General features: G+C 47.8%; 2 protein-coding genes across 2 annotated transcripts; both read right to left on the bottom strand.

The window, feature by feature from the left end:
* Positions 1-1568: 1568 nt before the first annotated feature.
* On the bottom strand, positions 1569-4624 carry LOC121340869 (transmembrane protein 45B-like). Its single transcript, XM_041413916.1, has 5 exons — positions 4432-4624; positions 3958-4170; positions 3137-3321; positions 2361-2506; positions 1569-2105 (listed from the first exon to the last, which is right to left on the bottom strand). The coding sequence occupies exons 1-5, from the start codon at positions 4619-4621 to the stop codon at positions 1976-1978; spliced, it is 864 nt and encodes a 287-aa protein (XP_041269850.1). The 5' UTR covers positions 4622-4624; the 3' UTR covers positions 1569-1975.
* Positions 4625-13125: 8501 nt separating this feature from the next.
* Positions 13126-17140, bottom strand: TMEM45B (transmembrane protein 45B). Its single transcript, XM_041413912.1, has 5 exons — positions 16957-17140; positions 16258-16470; positions 15044-15228; positions 13924-14069; positions 13126-13243 (listed from the first exon to the last, which is right to left on the bottom strand). The coding sequence occupies exons 1-5, from the start codon at positions 17138-17140 to the stop codon at positions 13126-13128; spliced, it is 846 nt and encodes a 281-aa protein (XP_041269846.1).
* Positions 17141-21498: the final 4358 nt, after the last annotated feature.

Raw genomic sequence — 21498 nt, 5'->3', positions numbered from 1 at the left:
GGAGCATGATCCCACTCAAAACACACAGCATGATTATGATTTGCTCTTACTTACATTTATTCAAAGAAAGAAGAAACATCACCCAAAAAACCCAACATTTTATGTAGCAAAACCCTCAGGAATAGATTCAGCACTGCAAAGATAACATTTGGGCAGAAAAAAAAAAAAAAAAAACAGGAAAAAAGTAACATCAGTTGATCAGAGGGAAAAGAGATTGTTTATCCCCTTCTTTTCAATTCAAGCTCAGTACACCAGGTTGTAACTCCTGCACTGAGCTTCCCATTAGTGGCAGCCAGTCTATAACAACTTGACACAATGACCCCACTTCTAGTCGCAGGAGGATTATTAACAATGGGAGCACATCACCCCCATGGAGCAAAATGCAAGCTCTCACTCCAGTACTGGAGATCCACATCAGCCTGCCTTAAAGGCAACCAGGTCCTGGAGAAACCATTGCTCAGGAGGGCAGCCTGCTTCATCGTCTGTGTGTGGTTGACAAACGTGGGACCCCCAAAGTACTGCACTTACTTGGTTTTCTCTGCTCCTTGAGGCTTTTCTCTGGACACAAAGCATTGGTCTTCTTCTAACCCCACTCCAAAAGGAGAAAATATAAGAATAAAATACAAAAAAACCCACCCCAAAACAAAACAAAAACCAAAAATAAAATACAAAAATAAAAATAAAATGCAAAATAAAAAATTAAATAGGCAGTACGCACTCTTCCAGGGAGCTCCTGTGGAGCTGAGAATTGCATGTGGTCTGAGGCAGGAGGAATTTTTCTTTCCTCCCAGCCTGTGCAGCACATCAGGGATGTGTTCAGTTTAAACTGTCTCTTGCATTTCTTAGGGGAATACAGTAAGTGTGTTGGAAGATAATAAAATCAGTGCTACTGGTGCTCCCCTGTTCACCCAGCGCAGCACACAGCCAAGGGTATGACACAAACATTTTAGATGCTGGTGATGAACTTTTGGATGATGATTAGTGATGTTCTTTCACTAATCCTCCTAACGCTATCTTTTAAATTTGGTTTTTTTCTCCTTCTCCCCGCCGGAAGGATCTGCCCACACTGTTCTGCTGCAAACAAAAGGAGACTCCAACAGCAAGGCAGACACCCCTAACCAGTGGGTTTTGTTTGGAAGTGACCAGCTCCAAGCAGGGAATAAAGGTGTTGGAGAAAAACTGAAATCACTGCAGGGCTCTCAGAGACTTCCCAAGACTGCCCATACATCCGCCCCCATCCAGCTGAAACCAGCATTTTGCTTCAAGGGTCTCTCAGCCAAGCCCCTGCCCAGCAAACATCCCATTTCCCAGGAACACACCAAACCCCTGGCTCATGTGCCTAACTCAGCTTCTGATGATAAACAAGCAGGAGAGCAGCTACCCTCCATCCTTTCCATCCACTGGCCACCCATCCTCCCCTGGGCAGATTTATCCACATTAAATCACACACAGTCACACCCCTCAGATATTTCATCCACTGCCCAAACCATTTTGAAGCCAACATTGCCTCAGTCTGCAGCACAGTGTTCAAGAGATCCATGGAGATGTGTTAAAGCACTTTATTGGTGATCACAGATAGTCTGTACATTCAGCTCCGTACAAAACCCTCTCCATTAGCATCAGAGTGAACGACAGCCACCAGGAGCTTTGAACCCTGGCTTGGCTCCCTTCTGAGGAAGCAGAAGGGAAAATGTTAGAAAAAATAGTCAGATTTGCCACTCCAGTTGGATTCCAACAGCAAACCAGTCCTGCAGTTTGCAGCCTGAGCTGCTGCTCAGAGAATTAAGAACTCGTGGCTACCAAAGGATGCACAAGGAAAGACTTGCCATCTCATGTCACGCTCTGCCTCAGGGTCCTGCCTCCTACTTCTGATGCTCCACTGTCAAGTGCTGCTGTAATTTATCAAGACTAATTAAAAACCTCATCTCAAGAGCTCTAAACCACCAGGGAAGAGATTTCCATGCCCACCACAGCCTCATTTGTCATCCAAGCTGCTCTCCGGCAGCAAGGCGCCGCTGGAGCTCTTCTTTCCTCTGTGGAGGCACAAGCCACAGTCCAACTCTACGTCGATGTCCCCGAATTTCAGCTGGCAGGACTCATTGCAGCTGCAGGAGAGACAGTGACAATGGTCAGGGACTTGTGGGTAGTGAGAGCCACTGGCTCACCCCACCCTGCTTGGGAAGGCTGCTCTGTGGTAGCACGGAGCCCACCCCTTCCAGCCAAGACACGTTTGGATATGCATGGACACCCACGCTCCTTATCCCATGACACACTGGTGCATGGATTTCCCAGCCCACTGTCAGACCTGGGTACGGCTCTCGGTCATCCCAGCCCAGGCACTGTGTCAGGACCCCTCGTACCAGCGGGATGCAGCAGCGTTGGCGGCCGCAATGGCGAGAGCACCCACGTAGTGCCAGCAGAAGCACATGGTGAGGAACAAGCGGTTGCTGGAGTCGCTCTGGTCCCAGCCTGGTCCTCCCCATGGAGGGGACAACACAAACCCAATCTGGTCACAGATGAAAGAGAAGTCAGGCTTTAGCACCTCCCTCCTGTTTTCCTCCTGATTTTAGCCCACCTGCTGCAGCTGACTGTGGACTAGACGCACTGTAACCCCAAGTAACACCCGGGACACTGCCCTTGGCTTCCCCAGCCACTGACACAAAGATGTCAGGAGGGGATGGATTCTCTGCAGATAATCCTTAGGGCTTGCAGTGCAAGCCCAGCATCCTGGAGAAGGGTGACTTCCAAAAGGTGACATTGGCAGTCTGTGCATTTCCTCCTACACCAAAAGCTGGGAGATTACATGAGAGATTTCCAGATGTTTCCAGTTACTTGGAACAAACAGAGGAAGAAAATGGACCTAATAAAATCAATAAAAATTCATGATTGTGGTTTCCTTCCCTTGTGGGCTCCAATTTCCATTTTCCATTAATTTCCAGGTCTGTCCATGCTACTTCATTACATATGCACTTCACAATGGCAGCTCTGGCACTGAGCCTCATTTCCTCTTCTTATTTACAAAGATATTTGAACAGCCTAGAAGTTTAACCCCAACAGATGTGCCTACAGGAGCAACCCCACTCCACTTGCCTTCCTGGGTGCAAAGAACTGAGGAGAATGCTGGATACACACTGACCTGCCAAAGCCAAGAGCCCTGGAGAAGGAAGGAGCTGGTCCTGAATGTCTCCAGGATGATATGGTCTCGGAGGAACACCTCTAGGAGGGCACAGAAGGCTCCAGCAAAGATGGCCACGGCCAGCAGGGAGTGGAGGTGCTGGTCCAGCGCAGCATCACTGTAGTCACGGAAACAGAAGAGCAAACCTGCCAAGATCCACCCTGTGTTAGCAAAGGATACCCTGGGACTTTTCTCTTTAAATCATCTGAAAGTTCACTCTTAGGCTCCAGGCCTTGCCATGATCTGCCCTGGGGGGAAGAACCAGAGAGCCACCAGCTGCTGTCACCACCGTCCCTCTGCAATCACCAGGCAGCCCCAGCACTGGCTCAGCTCTGCTCCCGAGGAACCCCTGTACCTGTGGAGGTCTCTGGGCCCCTCTACGTGGGAGGATCTGGTGTCCCAGCCAGGGCTGCAGGAGGAGCACAGGGATGGGCACCTTGAGCTCAAAAGATGGTGGGTAGCTTTGTATCAGGATCTGTCCCTCTGCATCCAACCAAGGTGGGAGGATGACACCTTTTTGTAACTTCAGAGTGAGACAGCTGCTGGCCACCAGGAGAAGAACAGATCCCTCGAGCATCCCCTGTGGTATCCAGCTATGGTTGGATCCATATTTAGGAGGAACAGGGAGGGGGGGTGACTGTCACAAAGCCAGCATCATCGTGCATCCACACCCCCTGCAGATCTGCCTTTGTGGCCCCCAGACTGCCCAGGAGCTGTCACACCCATGAGCACTACAGCAATCCCTCATTCTGTGTCCTCCCTTAGCACCAGGTGCAATTCACCTTCCACAAGCAGAGCCAGGGACAGCGAGAGCCGGTCCAAGCCAGGAGGCAGCTTGAGTGGGGAGTGTGAGACCACATCTGTGATGCCGGAGAGGAGGAAGAAGAGGTAGATGGTGGAGTAGTGCCAATGGGTGAGGTCAGTCCAGCTGTGCGTCTTGGGGCTGTACAGCTGCAGGTGGGGACCAGTGGGGACAAACTGCTCCACCAGTATCCCTGGACAAGGAGAGAAAAGGTCACTTTTCCTTATACATGGGGAAATGACAAGCCTGAGGGAATGTTCCTTTGCAGGTGTGGAGCTGTGGTGGTGTTTGTCCAGGAGAACGACAGCAAGCTCCTCATCCAGGGTGTACGACAAGCATGTCCCTAAGCCCTCCCATACCAGATGTTTCCCACTAAAACAGGCCCACTGGTGTGGGAGAGTTGCTGCTGTGCTAGTAGATATTGGGGCATGGACCCATCATCACCCTCTCTTACCTACTAGAGCAAAGAAAGCTTTGACCGCGCCTTCGAAGATCTCTGTGCGCCCACGGCCTGGCTGGCCCTCAGCACCCCCTTTCCTCCTGAGGTACTTCAGGGGGTACCTCACCGACCACCACAGGCCAAAGGCGAAGAAGAAAGTGCCCCGGAGGGCACTGCCCAAAAAAGTTGTTGGCATCGAGCTCATTCTCTGGACCTGCAAGGACAAACAGTGCCTGAGGACCAACCTAGAGCATCCCCAAGGGAATTGTTGGGCTGCTCAGCATCCCCAGGGATCCACATCACAACAGAGCAGGTGCACATGGCTCAGGTGCAAACAGGGAATATCAGAAATGGGATATCAGCACAGGGAAACTGCCACTGTGCACCACTGTGTATATATGTATTTATGTGGCTGTGTATAAAATCACCAGAACTTCATGCCAGAAAACAATACAGTAGTGCCCAAGAAAGTGTAACAGCTATTAGAAGAGGAAGCACAACAAAGTTTTTACCAATAAAAAGCAACATGACAATTATTTGACCATAAACTTGCTCCAAACTAGGCAATTACCAGGGTGTGAATCCAGTGCTGGATTAGGATCTCCAGCCAGTGAAGGCTTCTCTGCAGCAGGAGGCAACCCTGGAACCATTAAAGTTTAGAAAAAGAGACTTATGCATATTCCACACAACCTTTGTGTGGCACACAAGTGGTGATTTAACACAAGAGATTTCCTCTCCCTAAGAAGAAGCATAAAGAAAGCCTTGATTGAGTCAGATCAATGCCAGAGTACCAACCAAGTAGGATGGAGAGGAGCAAAGGTAAAGCAAATTTATATCCTGCAAAGTATTTCAGCCATAACAAAATTCCTTAGAAAAATCCCAGTGTAGCAAGCACAGAAAGGAATAAATAATGATCAAAGTGTTTCTAGCATTGTTTTACCTGGGGATGGTCTTGTTCCCTCCAGAAAGACCACTAGAGCTCGTTGCTCTCTGCAAGCTTCTACCACCTAAGGAGGCCTTTTCTCTTCCTCATGGGCTTTCCGGTGCTTTTCTGCAGCTTGGATGTGCACAGAGGAAGGCATTACTCATTCCAAAGCTTCCACACCGACCTGCCCTTGCATCACAGATCACATCCTCACTGTGTTTATAAATACCAAAGTAAATCGCAAAGGCTGGATGAACAACTCCAGCACGTTCTCCGAGTCCTCCCACACTAGAAAGTAATTAGGCACTGCAAAACAAGGGTAGGATGTGGCATGGAAAGTGCCTGAGGTGAGGGAGAGCTCTGCAAGGTCCAGGTCAGGTTGTGGCTGCAGAGCCAGCATGGGTCAGACTGGCTCAGCTCTGTGTGGCAAACACAGGATTGGAATGTGGAAACCATTGTCATCCTTTGCATCTCTCAAACACAGGCAATCTGGGAAGGGCTCAAATCTATGCTAAGGTTTCCTTTCAGGATGGAAATTACTAAACAGCCTTTTAGGTAGGTGAGAAATGTCCCATCCAGGAGCTGGGGATCAGGGATGCCTCTCTGCTCTATTTGGGGTGCCTGCATTAGAGTGAGGTGGCTGATGCCCCAGGAGAACCCACATTTCTTGATTATACCCTTGGCACCCCAGCCAGGACACTTATCTTCCCTGCACAGACATCTACATCTGAAGTGTTTAACAAAGCACATTTAAGCATAGCACAACGGCATAATACATAACCAAATTTTACCATTGTCCTACTTGTGACTACAAGGGCAACAGCCTATAGCTGGAGTGCACCCTGACTGAGAGACATGTCAGGAACATTAATTTGGCATGATGAAGTGGAGGCAAGAAGGAGAGCAGAGATACCCCAGAGCCCAGAAATGACAAACGTGTCCCACCTGCAGCCCCAGAGGCTGCTCCAAGCCACACCAGCATCCAGGATAAACCTGGGGATCTGTCACCCCACGTCCACCTGGCATGTCCCCCTTGGCCTGAGTTACCAGCAGACCCAACCTGCTGTTTCAGAGCTGTCCCTGGAATCTCCTTCCCTGACCAACCCTCTCCCCAGCAGAGCAGCCTCACTCTTCCTTGCAGCACCAGGGACACCCTTGCTTCACAACCCCTCACAGCCCAATCCAGCAAGGCTTCGGGGAGTTGTCCTGAGTATCCTTTGCTTTCCAGCAACTGGAAACAGCCCTTCAACAGCCACCACAGACCCCAGAATGGTTTGGGCTGGAAGGGACCTTAGAGTTCATCTCTTTACCATGAGCAGGGACATGTTCCACTGGACCAGGTTGCTCCAAGCCCTTCCAGCCTGGCCTTGAACATTTCTAACACTTCTAAGAATCCAGCCATGTCCTGCGGTATCCCTCTTGTAGCATCATCAGACAAGCAGAAGTTTGCATGTAATTCACTCACTCACCAAAAATAAAAAAAATAACCTCCTTTTATAAAACAGCCAGTATTCTGCAGCAAAACCAGACGTTTCCAAGCAACAATCCAATTGCACAGCTCACATATTTGAAGCACAGAAAAACAACCCCCACATTCACAGAGCCCCTCTATCAGCCCAACAAGCCCAACCCTGACACCCCTGACCCACTGGCTTTCCCCCACTCCAGCTTTGGAGCTCACGCTCACATAAAAGCTCATTTAGCTCCATGGAAGTGGCAGCCAGCAAAGAGCAGAGACATCAGGTTATTTATTTCTCCTGGGAGCTGCTCTGTCTGTCAGAGCACTTGAAATATGGCTGCAGACAGAAGTTATTACCTGAGCTGCCCTTCTCCCTCCACAGCTTCCAGGCTGTGATGCTCCTGCTCAATCGCCCCTGGGAGCTGCCTGCTGTCCTTCCAGAGCCGTGCCTGACTGCTCACAGCCTCCTCAGGCTCAGCTTGGGAAGGACAGCATTCCTGCCCAACTTCCAGGCTCTCCCCTAAAGCCATTGCAGCTCCAGATCCATCACCATCCATGACATTGACACCCCACCAGCTCTAGTGGAGGGGATTGCTGCTGTCCCTCTGGATATGCCAGCATTCCCTACAAGCACCCATCAGCATTTCAGGACAGCCAGCTTGTGTGCAGAGGACAAGCTCAGCACCTGGCCGCAGATGTTTGGGAAAGTCTTCTCTTTGTGACTCCTCCTCCATCTTTGGATATTCCGGGGATCCAGGGGCAGCCACAGCTTCTCTGGGTGCCCTGTACCAGGGCCTGCCCACCCTCACAGGGAAGGATTTCCTCCTAATATCCCTCCTATCCCTGCCCTCTGGCAGTAGGAAGCCATTCCCACTGTCCAGTCCTGACACTCCAGGAGTCCCTCTCCAGCTCTCTTGGGGCCCCTCTAGGCAGAGCCTTCTCCTCTTCAGGCTGAACAACTTCCATCCTCTGCTATCAAGCAGCTCCAAAACACAGTAATCCCCCATAAAAATGGCTAAAGCCAGAGATTTCTGGCACCATCAGCACCACTTCCACCAGCCTCACTCACAGCTGTCATCACACTGAACCCTTGTCTCTCATGGATGTTCTCCCCATGTTCCTTCTTTCCAAGTTCCAGCAGCCATGCCCATCCCATGGCACAGCTGCTCACCAATCTACGGATGGAAGAGTTTACCTGTGACTCCTGCCTGTCCTTCTTTCTCTCCAGATGTGTCAGCAAGGAGGTTATTACTCAGAAGAGGCAGATAAAGGGAGAAGCCACAATGGGGAGGTGCCCTTCAGACAGGATGTTTGGAGCTGAACATCCTGTGGGCCAGTTCAAAGCACCCTGAGTCAACCACCTTTCACAACCTGGGCCACCTCCTGCCTGCTATTAAAAAACCAGCCAACAACTCTCCTGGAGTTTGCCACAAAAATCAGAATAAGCAGCCAATTCCTGTTCCCATGGCAACCATGTGTACTCAGTTGTTAGGATGGGGCTGGGGATGACTGGGGAAAGAGCCAAGCAGAGAGAAGGCGGCAGTAAGGTCTGACAGGCTCTGCTGGAAGTCTGCAAATTGGGTTGCCAGGGGCATGATAACCCTTTTAGGGGGTCCAATCTTATAAAAGTTGCCTGAGGACAGATTTTGGGCCAGGAGCTCACAAACCAGAGCAGAGCCTTTGTGAGCTTCACCTCCCAGCCCACAGCAGCTGAGAAATGGGGGCCATGGCCCTCTCTCCCCCAAAAGATGGGCAGGTGGGACACAGCAGTCTGTTTCCACTCCTTTTCCTCTCTAGTACAACACTGCCCTTCACCAAGCAGCCACAAACACAAGCCACCTTGAAGCTGCTGCCCATCCCACTGATGGCTGCAGAGATCAGTGCAAGTGCTTCAGGCAAATAAATACCTCAGGCCATCCAAATGTCCTCATGTCCTTCCACAATACTGAGGTGATGGTGCAGAAACATTCAGCATCACCACAGTGCCCTGCCCAAGCCCCTGACCCTGGTGCAGCCACATTGCCAAACCAGCAGTTCTCCTAGGAAGTTGTATATTTCTCTCACTCGTGTTGCCAAACCCACCCCAAGCAAGCCTGCAGGACCAGCCCTACCCAGAGCCAGCAACTCACAGAAACCCAAGGCTGGAGCAGTACAGAAGAAAAGCAGCCTCCCCAGGGTGATGGGCTGTGGTCCAGCACAGACAGAAAAGCCACCAAGCCATAGCCAGAAGCCTTTTATTCCCATTATCTTCATATCAAGTGGGAGGAAGGAAGAAAAACAAGAGGCTGTGCCATACACCCATCACTGCTCACTTCCAAAGGTGCCTGAGAAGCAGGATGAGAGGAACAGGGATGAGTATACCTGCAAAAGGGTTCTGGGAAGCTCACAGTAGCAAAGGGGCTTCCACAAATGGCAGTTTTACCCAAGCCTAAGCTTCGGAACTAGTTACAACATTAAATCCAAGCATAGGGAGAAATACAACGCTCGTGGGAGTTATTCCTTACGGAACTACCCCTGAAAATAATGCAGGATGAAAACCATACCTTTTTTGCAGCAGCACCTTCTGCTGAAGGGGACCTCTTTCAGCTCAGTTTTCCTTTCTGCAACCACCTACCCCTACAAACCACTATCCCAAAGGGCAAGAAGCTGCTTCCCAAGCAGTAGGAGTCAAGCCCTTGGAGAAAGTGGGGAAAGATGAAGTGGCAGTGCAGCAGCTGCAGAGTGACGGGAAGAACAAGGCCCAGCTGGAAAGTATCTACACAGAGGATCAATCTGCCTGTTTCCATAAAGGGCCAGTAAAGAGTAAAGACCAGAGAGAAAGCCTCTATGAAAAGGGTAAGTTAAGTTACAGGCAGTGAAGGAAGCTTTCAGTGCCTTAAATAGTTGAGAAAAGGAGGTTTCTTTTAAACCATCCCCATGAGAAAAATGAGGATTTAACTCTGACAGGTGGTTGGGAGAAAAGATAGCAAATCCCCCAAAATCCCCTAGCAGGTCACTGAAACTCCATGCATGCTAAAATCACCGTAGGCACAAATGGATGTGATTCCATTTCAGTTCTTTAGGAATATACCCCATCTTACTCCTAGGAAAAGACTGAGGGTGGCAGAGCTGTGTCTGACTCCCTCCAGCTCCTCAAGCTATTTGATTTCATATTTTTGGTTTTTTCTTTTTCTTTTTCTCTCAGCTGTAACTGCAACATCTTCTCCCTGAAGGTTCATCATCAGCCTCAGTGCTAATGAAAAAATGTGATAATGTTTGTCTCCTTCCTGGGGGTGGTGGGAGGCACAATCTAATTAAAGGTTTGCCAGCAGCTCGAGTGTTGCAGATGGATGGTTGTTTGGGAAGTGCAAAGTATTATTATTATTATTATGACGAATGTTAACACCAGGTTTCATAAACAGGCAACAGGAGGTAAAGCAGGTGGTAAAAGCAGAGGCAGGGCTTGTTCTGCTGCTACACCTTCATTTCAGCCTCACATAAAAGTGGCTGTGCGGGTGGCAGGGAGAGATCCTATCTCTGCCCCAGGAATGAGTGGCTCGTGGACGGGCTGTGCTGGCTCCTGATGAAGGGTTTGTCTTTCCAGCTGCAGGAAGAGCAGCTGCCAGGATCTTTGGCTGCTTTGGAGGTTTTGTCTGGGCTCCTTTGTAAGAGAAGGGCAGGATCAGCAGCTTCTTCCGGCTGTGGATGAGCAGGACACCTGATTGACAAAATCAAACATCAGACTACAATTACACAAGGAAAAAAACATCCCTGAGACACCACCTAGGGATCCCACTCTTTTTAAAATCAGTGTGGATATGGACACAAGCACACTCCCAGCCCACTCCAGCTGCATGGCCAATGGGTCCAGTACAGAGAGACTTTAACTCATTTGTAGAATCATAGAATGGTTTAGGTGGAGAAAACCTCCAAGACCATCAAGTCCAAATATTACATGCTGAAAAACATGATCCAGAACAACTGTTTGATATTAATGTTGTATTAAGAGCAAGTCTCCATCTAGGACTGTCCTAAAGTATCCATCACTCAAGAAATTGTGAGGATGGCTTAAGGTTGCACCTCTGTACAATAAACCATCTCTGTACCGCTGATCCAGACACCTTCATACCTTGTTTGAGTACCTAAACTATTTACAAACTGTTTTTAGTTGAAATTAAAATCATTAATTCTCATGCAGAAATGAATTCAAACTGTATTTCCTTCCTTAATCACAGGCTGGATCTCTCCTCCTTTCCTGACCTTCATACTTCAGAAAAGAATGTGCTCCAGAGCTGGAAAACAAATTAGTGAGTGCTTTGCTGACAGTCCTGGGATGTTTGTGGGAGCAGGGAGTTAATGAGGCAAGCAGAAACTATTCCAGACACTGCTGTGGAGGAAAAAGGTGTTTTGTTGCCATACAGTGACAGGGGCCAAAGAAAGGAGGGGGGAAAGGAGACAACAACTTGATTAAGAGCTGTGAAGAATTAAATAAACCTATCCCAATTCCAAAAGCAAAGAGTGCTTTTAAAACCAAAGTCAGCTTTCATTTGTGCCCTGTGCTTTCATTGTGCCTTGGAATGGAAAAAACCTCTGGCTTTCGAGGGTGGGCAGGAGGAAGATGACTGCATCCAGCTTGGATCCGTTCCTAGTCCAACAGCAGCTGCTGCCCTCCCCTGGCTGTTTAATGCCAATAGTGATGCTTGGGCTGTTACCTAAAAGAAAATAATTCACAAAAGACCAGAAATAATTCAGAGCATCACACAAGGCCTTTTTGCTCTTCAATTAACCCGTCCCTGTCCAGCAGCACTCCCATTAACTTGGTTTGTCCCCTTCCTCACAGGGGGTTGGGGGGTCTCTGCCATTAGCAGGTGGCATCTGCAGAATGGTTTGTGTCTCCACACAGCAGCCAGAGGAATTTGTGATGTTTGGAAAAACTCTTCTGCCTTGGCTTAAAAAAAGATATCTACAAAATGCTCCTCGTGTTCAGTGGTTACAACTCATGAGACCCAGTATTGAGTTTAAGAGATGGATTTATGGAGATGCAGCTCTGCTGCTTCATTCTCATCATGCCCAGTCTGTTTGCACCTCCCAGTATCCAGCCCTGCAAAACAAACCAGCGTATAAGTAGATATACAGGAAAGCTGGCATTCAAGGAAAACTACTCTTTATAGCATAGTTAGTAAGCAATAAAATTCAGGCTGCAGTCTCTATAGTCTGTGACAGGCTCTTTGCATAAAGGGAAAAGGGTTAAAGGACAAGCTTTGCCATCCCTTGGGCCTATGCAGTCATGAACATGAGCAGAAAAATCTCTTGCAAAACCCCCACCACACAGATGGGAGAAGATCTCAGCGCAGAGTATCCTTCTGGCCCTGGGGTTTGAGACATGAACAATGGCAATTTACCTTGTGCTGGCGGTTTTTTTATTTATTTATACATATAGATGTACATATATAATTTTTTTAATTCCCATATTAGCATATTTTCATCCTGTCTAGGAGACGACACTTCCAGTCACTTTTTGCAAGAAATTTTACTAGCACCCTGCTAGTAAAGGCAGCCTAAAACAATGTGCTTGTTTCATCTTGCTTTCCAAGCTGAGGGGGTTTATTTTCAATGGAAAACTGGGACATTTCATGAATCCCTGCTGCATGGCTACGTATTTTACAGTCCTTTAGGCCTTGCAAGTCTGAGGGATGGATTTTTCTAAGCTATTATTACACACTCTACAATTTATCAGTCTTAAATTTAAGGATATCAGCTCAGTGAGGATTTTTTATTTCACATTTATTCACTCTCTCAGTCTTTAAGTGAACATGAAAATGATTAACAAAACCACTCTTTAGTTCAAAGCTTCAGTAATAACATTTGTATTGTGTGCGATCAAGCCCTGGTGTTGCAAAAATTGCCATAATCTCACATCCAACACTCTCTTACTCGTTCTTGGGGTGATGCCTTTCTTCAGAGGTTCATAACCTCAGCCTGGAGATTTCCCTGACTTCAATCACAGAAGGTCAAAGCCTTCAGGCTGTTGGAAAAGTCAGCTGGCCAAAGGATGCCCTCCATCCCTATGGGAGCATACAGGGGAGCCCACAGGATGAAGTAATCTTGTCATGGTGAATTTCCATGCTTTTTTTTTTTGCTGCTAAAAATCACTTCAAGCTGTGCCCATGTCTGAGCCAGAGATGTCTGGGTATGGATGGAGGGCAGCCACCCCTGTGTGCTCAGCCTTCCTCCCAGCAGCACCACGGGGGCACCTCTCACTCTTCCAAACAAAAATATTTCATTCTATTTGTTTCTTCAGGAAAAGGGACTGTTCATGTATTTGGAGCAGGAGTTTGTACCCTCTTCACTCTTCATCAGAGCCGTTCAAGAAGGCAGCTTGGGAGCTGCTGTCACACTTCTGCTGCCGGACCCCCAGGCTGATGTAGGGCTCTCCACTGCCTCTCCGGAGCCTCTGGAGACAGCTGCAGCACAGCAGCAATAAATCATTGTTAGAAAAAACCCCAACCTAATGCCACTCACCAGAACCCTCATTCTAGAGGTCCTAAAATGCTATTGATGGGGGATTGAGTGTTTTTTGTCCTATATAAAGTCTATTTGATGGCATGGACTGAACTATCCATACTGTAGCTTGCACAGCATCGCTCAGAGCATCCCTTAAAGTGGGATAATCTTCTCATTCCCTTGGAAAAGCCAAGCTGGGGGCTGGTAATGTCTTCGTTTTTGTACCTCTAAGAATTCAGTGACCTTCAACTGCTCTGAAGTCCTTGTAAGGCAGAGTATGAAGTGCCAGGGGGTCCTGCTAATGCTTTGATATCTCTGTCAAACTAAAGTTTGACTTCAGCACTCATTGCAGAGGGAAATAAGCAGTGTGACTTCCAGGAGCACCTCTAGGGACTCAGTTTTTGACTTCCTCCCATTTAATGTCCGTGCCTCTTGCTGACACTGTTTTGCATTCTGTGCACTCAACAAATACTGTACCCTAAAACCTGCAGTATTCTGGGACTGCTTATTCAGCTGTGATTTTGTACTGCAGGAGGGGCTGGGTTACATCTGTCTCACTACAGACATCCCACTCTGCCTGCTACCCCAGACCTGCCCCAGTTCCTGTCCCAGCCCATCCCAGGCTCTGTCCCAGCCGTACCAGTATGCGAGGGTGTAGTTCACAGCCAGGATGGCCACAGCAGCTGCCCAGTGCCAGAAGAAGCACATCGTGAGGAACATGATGTTGCTGTGATCATTCTCATCCCACACAGGACCTCCCCATGGCTGGAACAGCACAACACCGATCTGGGTGGAACAAGAAGTTGGTGGAACAACTACACTGGGAAAAAAATTACAGAATCCCCAAATGCCAGAATGGTTTGGGTTGGATGGGACCTTAAACAACCTGTGCCAGAGCTTCATCACCCTCACAGAGTCACCTTTTTTCATGTGGTGACCAAGGAACTTGAGCCCTGACCAGGGTAGAGGTTTTTGCTGAGAGTGAAGTTCATCCTTGCACTGAGAGGCAACACAAAGTAAATCTGTGCTTCAGATATCTCTTTTTCTGTTCAATATCCAGACACAATTGTCCCTCAGCATTCCAAATTGCAAGCTGTCCTTTAAAAACTCCAGATTTTGTGTTTTGCAAGCTCAGCCCAGTTTTTTACCTCTGAATAAAGGCTGGTTTGAGCTAGTACAGCCTTGAAAAAGAGAAGGGAAAGTCGTTTGGTTTTTGGGTGGTTATTTTGGTTCTTTTCTTGTTTGTTTATTTTTGGCTGGTTGGCTGGTTGGTTGGTTTGGTTTTGTTTCTTTTTTTTTGTTTGTTGGGGTTTTTTTGGACAGCTTAGTTCTGAGAGCAATTATCTCCAACTGATTTCTTTGCTTTCCCAACTCCTACCAAAGCAAGCAGCTGCCTGTATTCTAACTCATCTGTTTTATTGCTGGTGGGGTTTGTATCTTTTCACTAAACCAGAGGGAGGGCTGCAGGGAGCATTAGACACATTAAGCAATTAGAACTTGGTCGTTAGGTACTGTAAAATGTTGCTCACTTGCTTTTGCTCTTCCCCCTGGAGAAGCATTGAGGCAAAACAAACAGCTCTTGCAGCAGGAGCAGCCATCAGAGATGACCTGTGATAAGTAAATTTTCATTCTGGGTTATGAGCTATTTATGAAGTGAGCCTGGCAAAATAATCCTTGGGAGATGTGTGATTGATACGTGATGTACAACTTGTTTCCCCCCTTGTCCCTTTGCTTCATTGCTCTGGGACGGCAGAACGGACCTGCCAGAACCACGTTCCCTGGACGATGGTGATGTGGGCTCGGAACATCTCCAGGACAATGTTGTCACGGAGGAAAACCTCCAGCAGGATGCTGCCAGCCCCAGCGAAGATGGTGATGAGCAGCAGGGAGTGGATGTGCTGATCCAACAAGGGGCGGTGAAGGACGTGGTAATAGAAGAGACAACCTGCCAAAACACAAGCCTTGCTTAGAGCAGCATTAACAACAACAGCCACGTCCACCGAGCTGAGTAAATCACCTGCCTGGATGGCAAATTGAGACAGGCCATCATGGAAAGAGGGGACTCCACACAGCACCATCCCCTAGGCCTCCTGGCATCCCAGCATCCTGGAAGGATGAGATGCCCAACCTTAGAACAGGAGGATCTGAGCAATACAGTGACCAAGCACAGGGTAGTTTTCTTCCCACATCTGTGCCATCACCTCTTCAGATGACCCTTCCCTTCTAGCCAGGCTTCTGCTGTGTCCTTCTTTCTTATTGCTAGACTTCACCATTTTTTGGAAGCTGTTAATGATAATTTCCTGGTCTTGCATGCCAAACTGTGCATGTGAAGCTGCCCCTGCTGCTGCTGCCTCAAAAACTGCTGTGATTGGGAAAGGAAAAGTAATGGGAGCTGTGCCTTCATTAAGGACGGTTCTATATAAACAAGGCCTTCTTTTCCCATAGGAGAGTGTTGGGACTAGATGATCCTTAAGCTTCCTTCCCAGCCAAGTCTTTATATGATTCTGTGATCCAGAAGGGGTCTGAAATCCCAGCTGGCGATTTGCAAGGCAGCCTGAGGACAGAATGATATTTGTGATGTGCTGAAGCTGAAATAAATCACTTAAATTGCCACTTGCCATGCAAGAAGATGAGGCTAATGATGCCTGCAGTGCAATTAATGGCTCTTGGGGGAATATGGGGCAGGAGAACAGCCTGTGGATGGCAGAGGAATGCAGAGTTTACCAGCCATTTCTCATAACAAGGAACCTCATTCTGCTGCTTTGCACTGCAGTAGCCTCAGAAATCCCAAACCAGAACCTACCCGTGACTGTATTTCCCGTCTCATTCCATCCCAATCTGCCATAATATATCCCCTACAATGTGTCCTATCTCCAGAGGCATCTGGAGCCATATCTCAGTCAGGCAAATTTTAGCACTTCTCTGACTTGGTCTCCAATATCTACCCCCAAATTAAGTACCACCTTCTACCAACCTTCAACGAACACGGCCACGGCCAACATGAGGCGATCCAGACCCTGCGGCACCACCTGGGAGATGTAGGTGAAGACATCTACCACGCCGGAGAGTCCATAGAAGAGGTACATGGTGGTGTGCTGCCAGTTCATCAGCTTCACCCAGTCGTGCTTCTCCCCGCTGTACAGGTACAAGTGGGGACCATCGGGGACAAACTGCTCCGCCAGCATCCCTGCAGGACACCCAAGAGCATGGAGTTTCTGGGGGTTTATTTGCAATGGTTGAGACTGCCCCTTGCTGCTGGGGGTTCTGAAGCAGGAACTGGTGAGTTTGCATTAGAGAGAAAAGACTGGACGGAAAAATCAGGCCTGTGTTTAATGGCAGCTCATCTTTGAGAAGGGGTATGAGACTTGCTTTTCCACATCAAACTATACCAGAGATCAAGTCAAGATGGACATCAAGGATGCATCCAGGCTGCCCAGGGTAGTGCTGGAATCACCATACTTGGAAGTATTCAAAAATATGTGGATATGGTGCTCAAGTTCATGTTTAATGGTGCACGTGGCAATGGTTAGTGGTTGGACTTAGTGATCTAAGAGGTCTTTTCCAGCCTTAAAGACTCTCTGATACTTCCACACCTGGACCAGTTTCTATGGAGTCAGAGCTCCTGTACAGTCATCAATGAATACTGGCATAGCAAGTGAAATATAACCCTTACCTATTAGAGAAAAGAGGATTTTGATTCCCCCTTCAATGGCATCCACACGCTGGAAACAGTAAGCCCTGTGGGATTTTTTATTTACTTTCTGGCTGAGATATTGCAGTGGGTATTTCACAGACCACCAGAGGCCAAAGAGCAGGAAGAAGCTGCCTGGAAGTGCATGACCCTTAAAATTCGCCATCCTCTTCTGACTACAAGGCAAAGAAAAACAATGTAGTTATTCAATTTACACAAGTTATTTGGCATAACACTGGGAAAAAAATAGGATTTCCCTTTCAGGGAGGACTGGAACAGGCTTGACATGGACATGGGAATAGGAAGGAGCACTGGGAACCCCTGGGACATCTCTGAGGTCCTTGCCCCAAGAGTAAAAAATGTCAAAAAAAGCCACTGTTGTTTCAAAAAAGCCCCAAATCTGCTGCAATGTCTGACACATCCCAGCCTGAACCTTTAATTCCAAGGATCTCTCTCAGCAGTAGGTCCTGCTGTTCTTGCTATTCTGAAAGTATTAACATAAGGGTCTGCTGCAGACCAGGGCTTTTCAGGACCAGGTAGGACAGATAATACACAGGGAAAACAGGAATGTCTAGGAATAAACAGCAGAGTGTTTCTTTAGCTCCATGAACAGCCACAGAAGTGGTGTGCAAAGTCCAAAATTTTTTAAAATCTCTGGAATTATTTCAGGCAGTGGAAGAGGTGAAAAAATCCTGCACTTATTCCACAAACCAAAGCATTTTGTTAAAAATATACCTTCAAAAATACCCCAAAAGCTGCTGGAAACAAAACATTGTGGGTTTGGGCAAACAAATCAATTTGTCCCCTGCATCCTGACCTGCTCACACTCCTTTTTTCCTCTCCTGAGCATCCCTAAACCAGGACTTTCACCAAACTGCTGGAGCCTCTGTGCCGGAGTGCACACACGCATGGTTTGCAGGATACGGGGGGACCCATTTCCTGGGAGAATTACTGCAATTAAACCCAGCCAGCTCCTGTTTGCTGTTTGCTTCATTAGGCTGAGAACTGATCAGCTCTTTCATGTGGGCACAATCATAAGTTTGAGGGCTGCCTTGGTGAGAGGTGGTGTCAGACTGGGCAATTAGGAATGTTTTAATTCATAACAAGGCTGTGCTGCTGGTGCCCAGGGCTTCCTTCTCTGTTTAGTTACTTCTCTGTACCAATCCACACCTAACCATGGGCACAAACTGTCTCACTTGTGGAGTGGATGCTGTCCCTCCACATAGCAGGAGTTGCATGGTTTGGAGCTGGATCTCATCTCCCCATCCCAGACATCCTGATTATCCTGAAACTGCCTTCCCCAGCAGCATTTTGGGCTTCTGTCCTCCCTTGCTGAAAATATAAACCAAAAATATTCTTATTCTGCTGTTACACAAGGGATAATTGTGTGGGGTTAAACATGAGTTGTGTTGCTCTCAGCTTTGGAGAAAGGGAGTTGTTTCTTTGGCTTTATTACTATCTGATTTCAGGTTGGTTTCTCCCAGGGACACCTTGTTTCATCCCTGGAAGTCCATGGCTGGTGCAGATACCATCTCCCAGAGGAGTCTGTCCCCAAGCAGGAAAATCCACAGGGTTAAAACTAATCTCCTAAATCCCTGCAACCAACGTGCCTGATGCAAGCTGGTTTAACCAAACAGCCAACCCAACAGCTCGAGCAAAGCAAACATTGGCTCCGTGTGCAAACACCACCCTGGCAGATGCAGCCACACAGGGCAGCACACAGGGCTGGTATTCCTGCAGTGCCACCAGGCTGGTTTCCATCCTGTCTTCACCAAGCAACTCTGAGCTATCCCTGTGGGTTCATGAAGATGAATTTAGGGGGGATTTAATCCAAGAGTGGAAAAGCTGTGCATGGAAAGGGCATGGTATGAGCTGGCAGCATTGCAGGTCACTATCAGCACTGCAGAGTTCTGCTTTATTTCGTGACTTAAAAGGAAAGATTTATTGACAAAGGGTGCCTTGGGTAATTAAACAGAAAATCAAACCAAGATGCTGTTTACCAGCAGGGCTAGCACAGTCCAGTGGGTTAATACAATCATTTCTGCAGTCCTTTGAAAGGGGCAGTTGGGGAATGGGAGCATCCAACTGTTTCCCTGTGATTAAGGGAGCAGCATTCCCAACCCATGGAGAGGGCTGGAAAAAAATCTGCATTTTCTGAGTAAGTAGAGAATCTCACCAAATACATGAAATGGGGGTAATGGCTTTAAACTGAAAGAGGGGAAATTTAGATCTGGTACAAGGAGGGATGATGAAATATTGGGGTAATAAATGGAAGCAGAACCAAACCCATCCCAGAATACCACAAGAAGGATTGCTGTCATATTCTCCTGTATTAATGCTACAATTATAACATGACCATAGCAATATACAGTCAAATATATAACTGATGTAGCTCTTGCAGTTACATATTAAAGGCTGATATAAAGTGTGGCCTGATGTTTTGCCAGCTGAGATCGATGCAATCAAACTGGGACGGATCTGAAGGATACACTGATCAATCACAATTAAAAGATCAGCTAAGTAGGGTATGCACAGCCACCTTACAGTGCTTATGTGATCTGGGCTGAGCTCAGGGGGTCATGGGGACTCTTCTGGGGTGGCTGGTCTCCATTCCTGCCGTATAGCAAGGAGCACATGGCTCAGCTGGGACACGTGGCCAGCAAAACTATTTCTCCTGCTTCTCTTCCTCCTCTGAAAAACATGCAATAGGCAAGCACAGGTAAAAAAACCAGCCACAGTTATGTTGTGCCCTGAGGCAAACAGCTCTTGTTTATCCCTGTAGCTCCAAAGGAAGTGCGACACAATCAGCAGAGAAAAGAACAAGCTGAAGGTCCAGTGGGTGCTGGCGTTGGTGGCCACAGCCACCATCCCAGGGCATCCCTGCTGAATGTGACTTTGTCCCTTCCCTTATCACCCAGCCATGTTTGGCAACACCCCCCTGTCCCGGCTGGCTGCTGGCTTGTCATTTGTGCTCTTTGCCCCCGGTTTATTATGGTACCCTACACTGTGTCTGCTTAATGATTTACTGTTTCATCTGTTCTTATCACCTCCCAGAGAAGCTGGTTTTTCTTGGTTTATAGCTAATGCACCCAACCACAGGGGAGGCATCTGGAGGAGGGTAAGGAGTCTGAGAGCCCGATTAGGCTTTCACCTCCTTCCTCTCACACTACCCTGGCAGCCACAAACTCTCTTTTTAGCCACAACCTGGGCCATTTTACTATTCCAAATATCTCATTCGGTTTCCTGAGGGATTTTTTTGGTTTTGTTTTTTTGTGGGGTTTTTTTTTTTTTGGTTGTTTTTTTGGTTTTGGTTTTTTTTTTTTTTTTAAGTCCACTGATAGTGTCTCAGTCAAGGCATCACTTCCATTTTCCCCAGCTAGGAAATCACAGTCTAAAGGTCACCAGAGGGCAGAGGTGACAGACATCACCCCTACAATTAACTTTGCCCTTCAACCTGTGTGAATCAGGCAGTTCAGACACACCAAAGCTGGTTTGCTCACTGTACCTGTGCTTGGCTCTCAGAGCATCTGTGGGTGACAGGGATGGTCCCCAGGGAGAGGCTGACTCAGGGAACAGGAGAAATGTCTTGACTTGTGAAAAAACCACCCAAGTTGAGCTCAGGCTGAGGTGAGGAATGCACTGAGATGTGTATCTGGAAATAATGAAGCTATTTCCAGCCTTCCAGAAGGGCTCTTGTGTTGAATCTGCAGTTGCAGGAACACATCAAACCCAGACCTACAGACTAACAGCAGCTGAGGTGCTGTACTCAAAAAACCATCCTCAGTCAGCCCCTTCCCTATCCTGCAAGTCCTCTGTGTGTCTCCCTGAATACCACATAACCCCACTGCCCAAACCTGATGGGGATGGCAGTGAGTGAGCTATCTCTGACAGAGGAGTGAGCTATCTCTGCCTCTGAGGACAGAGAGATGGCAGGAGACACCCAAAAGGTACCAGGAGAGGCATCACTGACAGTGATAAGCTCTCCTGTACCCGGTGCTGCCTCACTCATTACCAGCACTGTCTTATTTGTCTGCAGAGGCACTGATAATCATAGCAGCAGCTCCATTAGCTCCCACAGAAGCTGGATCCCTAATGCATTAATGTCAGGCTAAAACCCCACTCTGAACCATTTCGTCTCATTATCGTCGGGCTCTCTTTTCCCTCTGTCTCTGTCCACACCAGGGAGTGTTAACAGTGACACCGAACAATCATCTTCCTCATGCTGGCAAGCTCAGCTGCTGCTGCAAAAGCAGGAAAGCAACATTTCTGCCTCTAAAGGATCCTTAAGGCATTTGGACTTAGGTTAAAAAATTATCATGATCATTGAACACTATTAGGCTCAATTGCCAGGAAGTATCTGAAGGACCATCAGGTACAGCAGGAGCTTATGCAGTGGCTGCAGACAGAGAACACAAACTGAGATAATCCATCCTTCTAAAATGGGAAAGTTCAACATGAAAGTTCAAACAGGGATGAAAGCTTTAAATTCAGGATGCTGGACTAGAGGTCTATTTAATAGACATA

Source organism: Onychostruthus taczanowskii, unplaced genomic scaffold, assembly GCF_017590055.1.
Source record: "Onychostruthus taczanowskii isolate IOZ18803 unplaced genomic scaffold, ASM1759005v1 scaffold43, whole genome shotgun sequence".
Classification (NCBI taxonomy): Eukaryota; Metazoa; Chordata; class Aves; order Passeriformes; family Passeridae; genus Onychostruthus; species Onychostruthus taczanowskii.
This window is presented reverse-complemented; position numbering and strand designations above follow the sequence as displayed.

Coding starts and splice junctions, on each gene's coding strand:
- LOC121340869 (XM_041413916.1), bottom strand. CDS start 4,621: ATGAGCTCGATGCCAACAACTTTTTTGGGCAGTGCCCTCCGGGGCACT. Junction 4,171..4,431: donor AGCTTTCTTTGCTCTAGTAG/GTAAGAGAGGGT, acceptor CTCCTTGTCCAG/GGATACTGGTGGAGCAGTTT. Junction 3,322..3,957: donor CCTGGCTCTGCTTGTGGAAG/GTGAATTGCACC, acceptor GGATCTTGGCAG/GTTTGCTCTTCTGTTTCCGT.
- TMEM45B (XM_041413912.1), bottom strand. CDS start 17,140: ATGGCGAATTTTAAGGGTCATGCACTTCCAGGCAGCTTCTTCCTGCTC. Junction 16,471..16,956: donor AATCCTCTTTTCTCTAATAG/GTAAGGGTTATA, acceptor GGTGTCCTGCAG/GGATGCTGGCGGAGCAGTTT. Junction 13,244..13,923: donor AACTACACCCTCGCATACTG/GTACGGCTGGGA, acceptor GCTGTGCTGCAG/CTGTCTCCAGAGGCTCCGGA.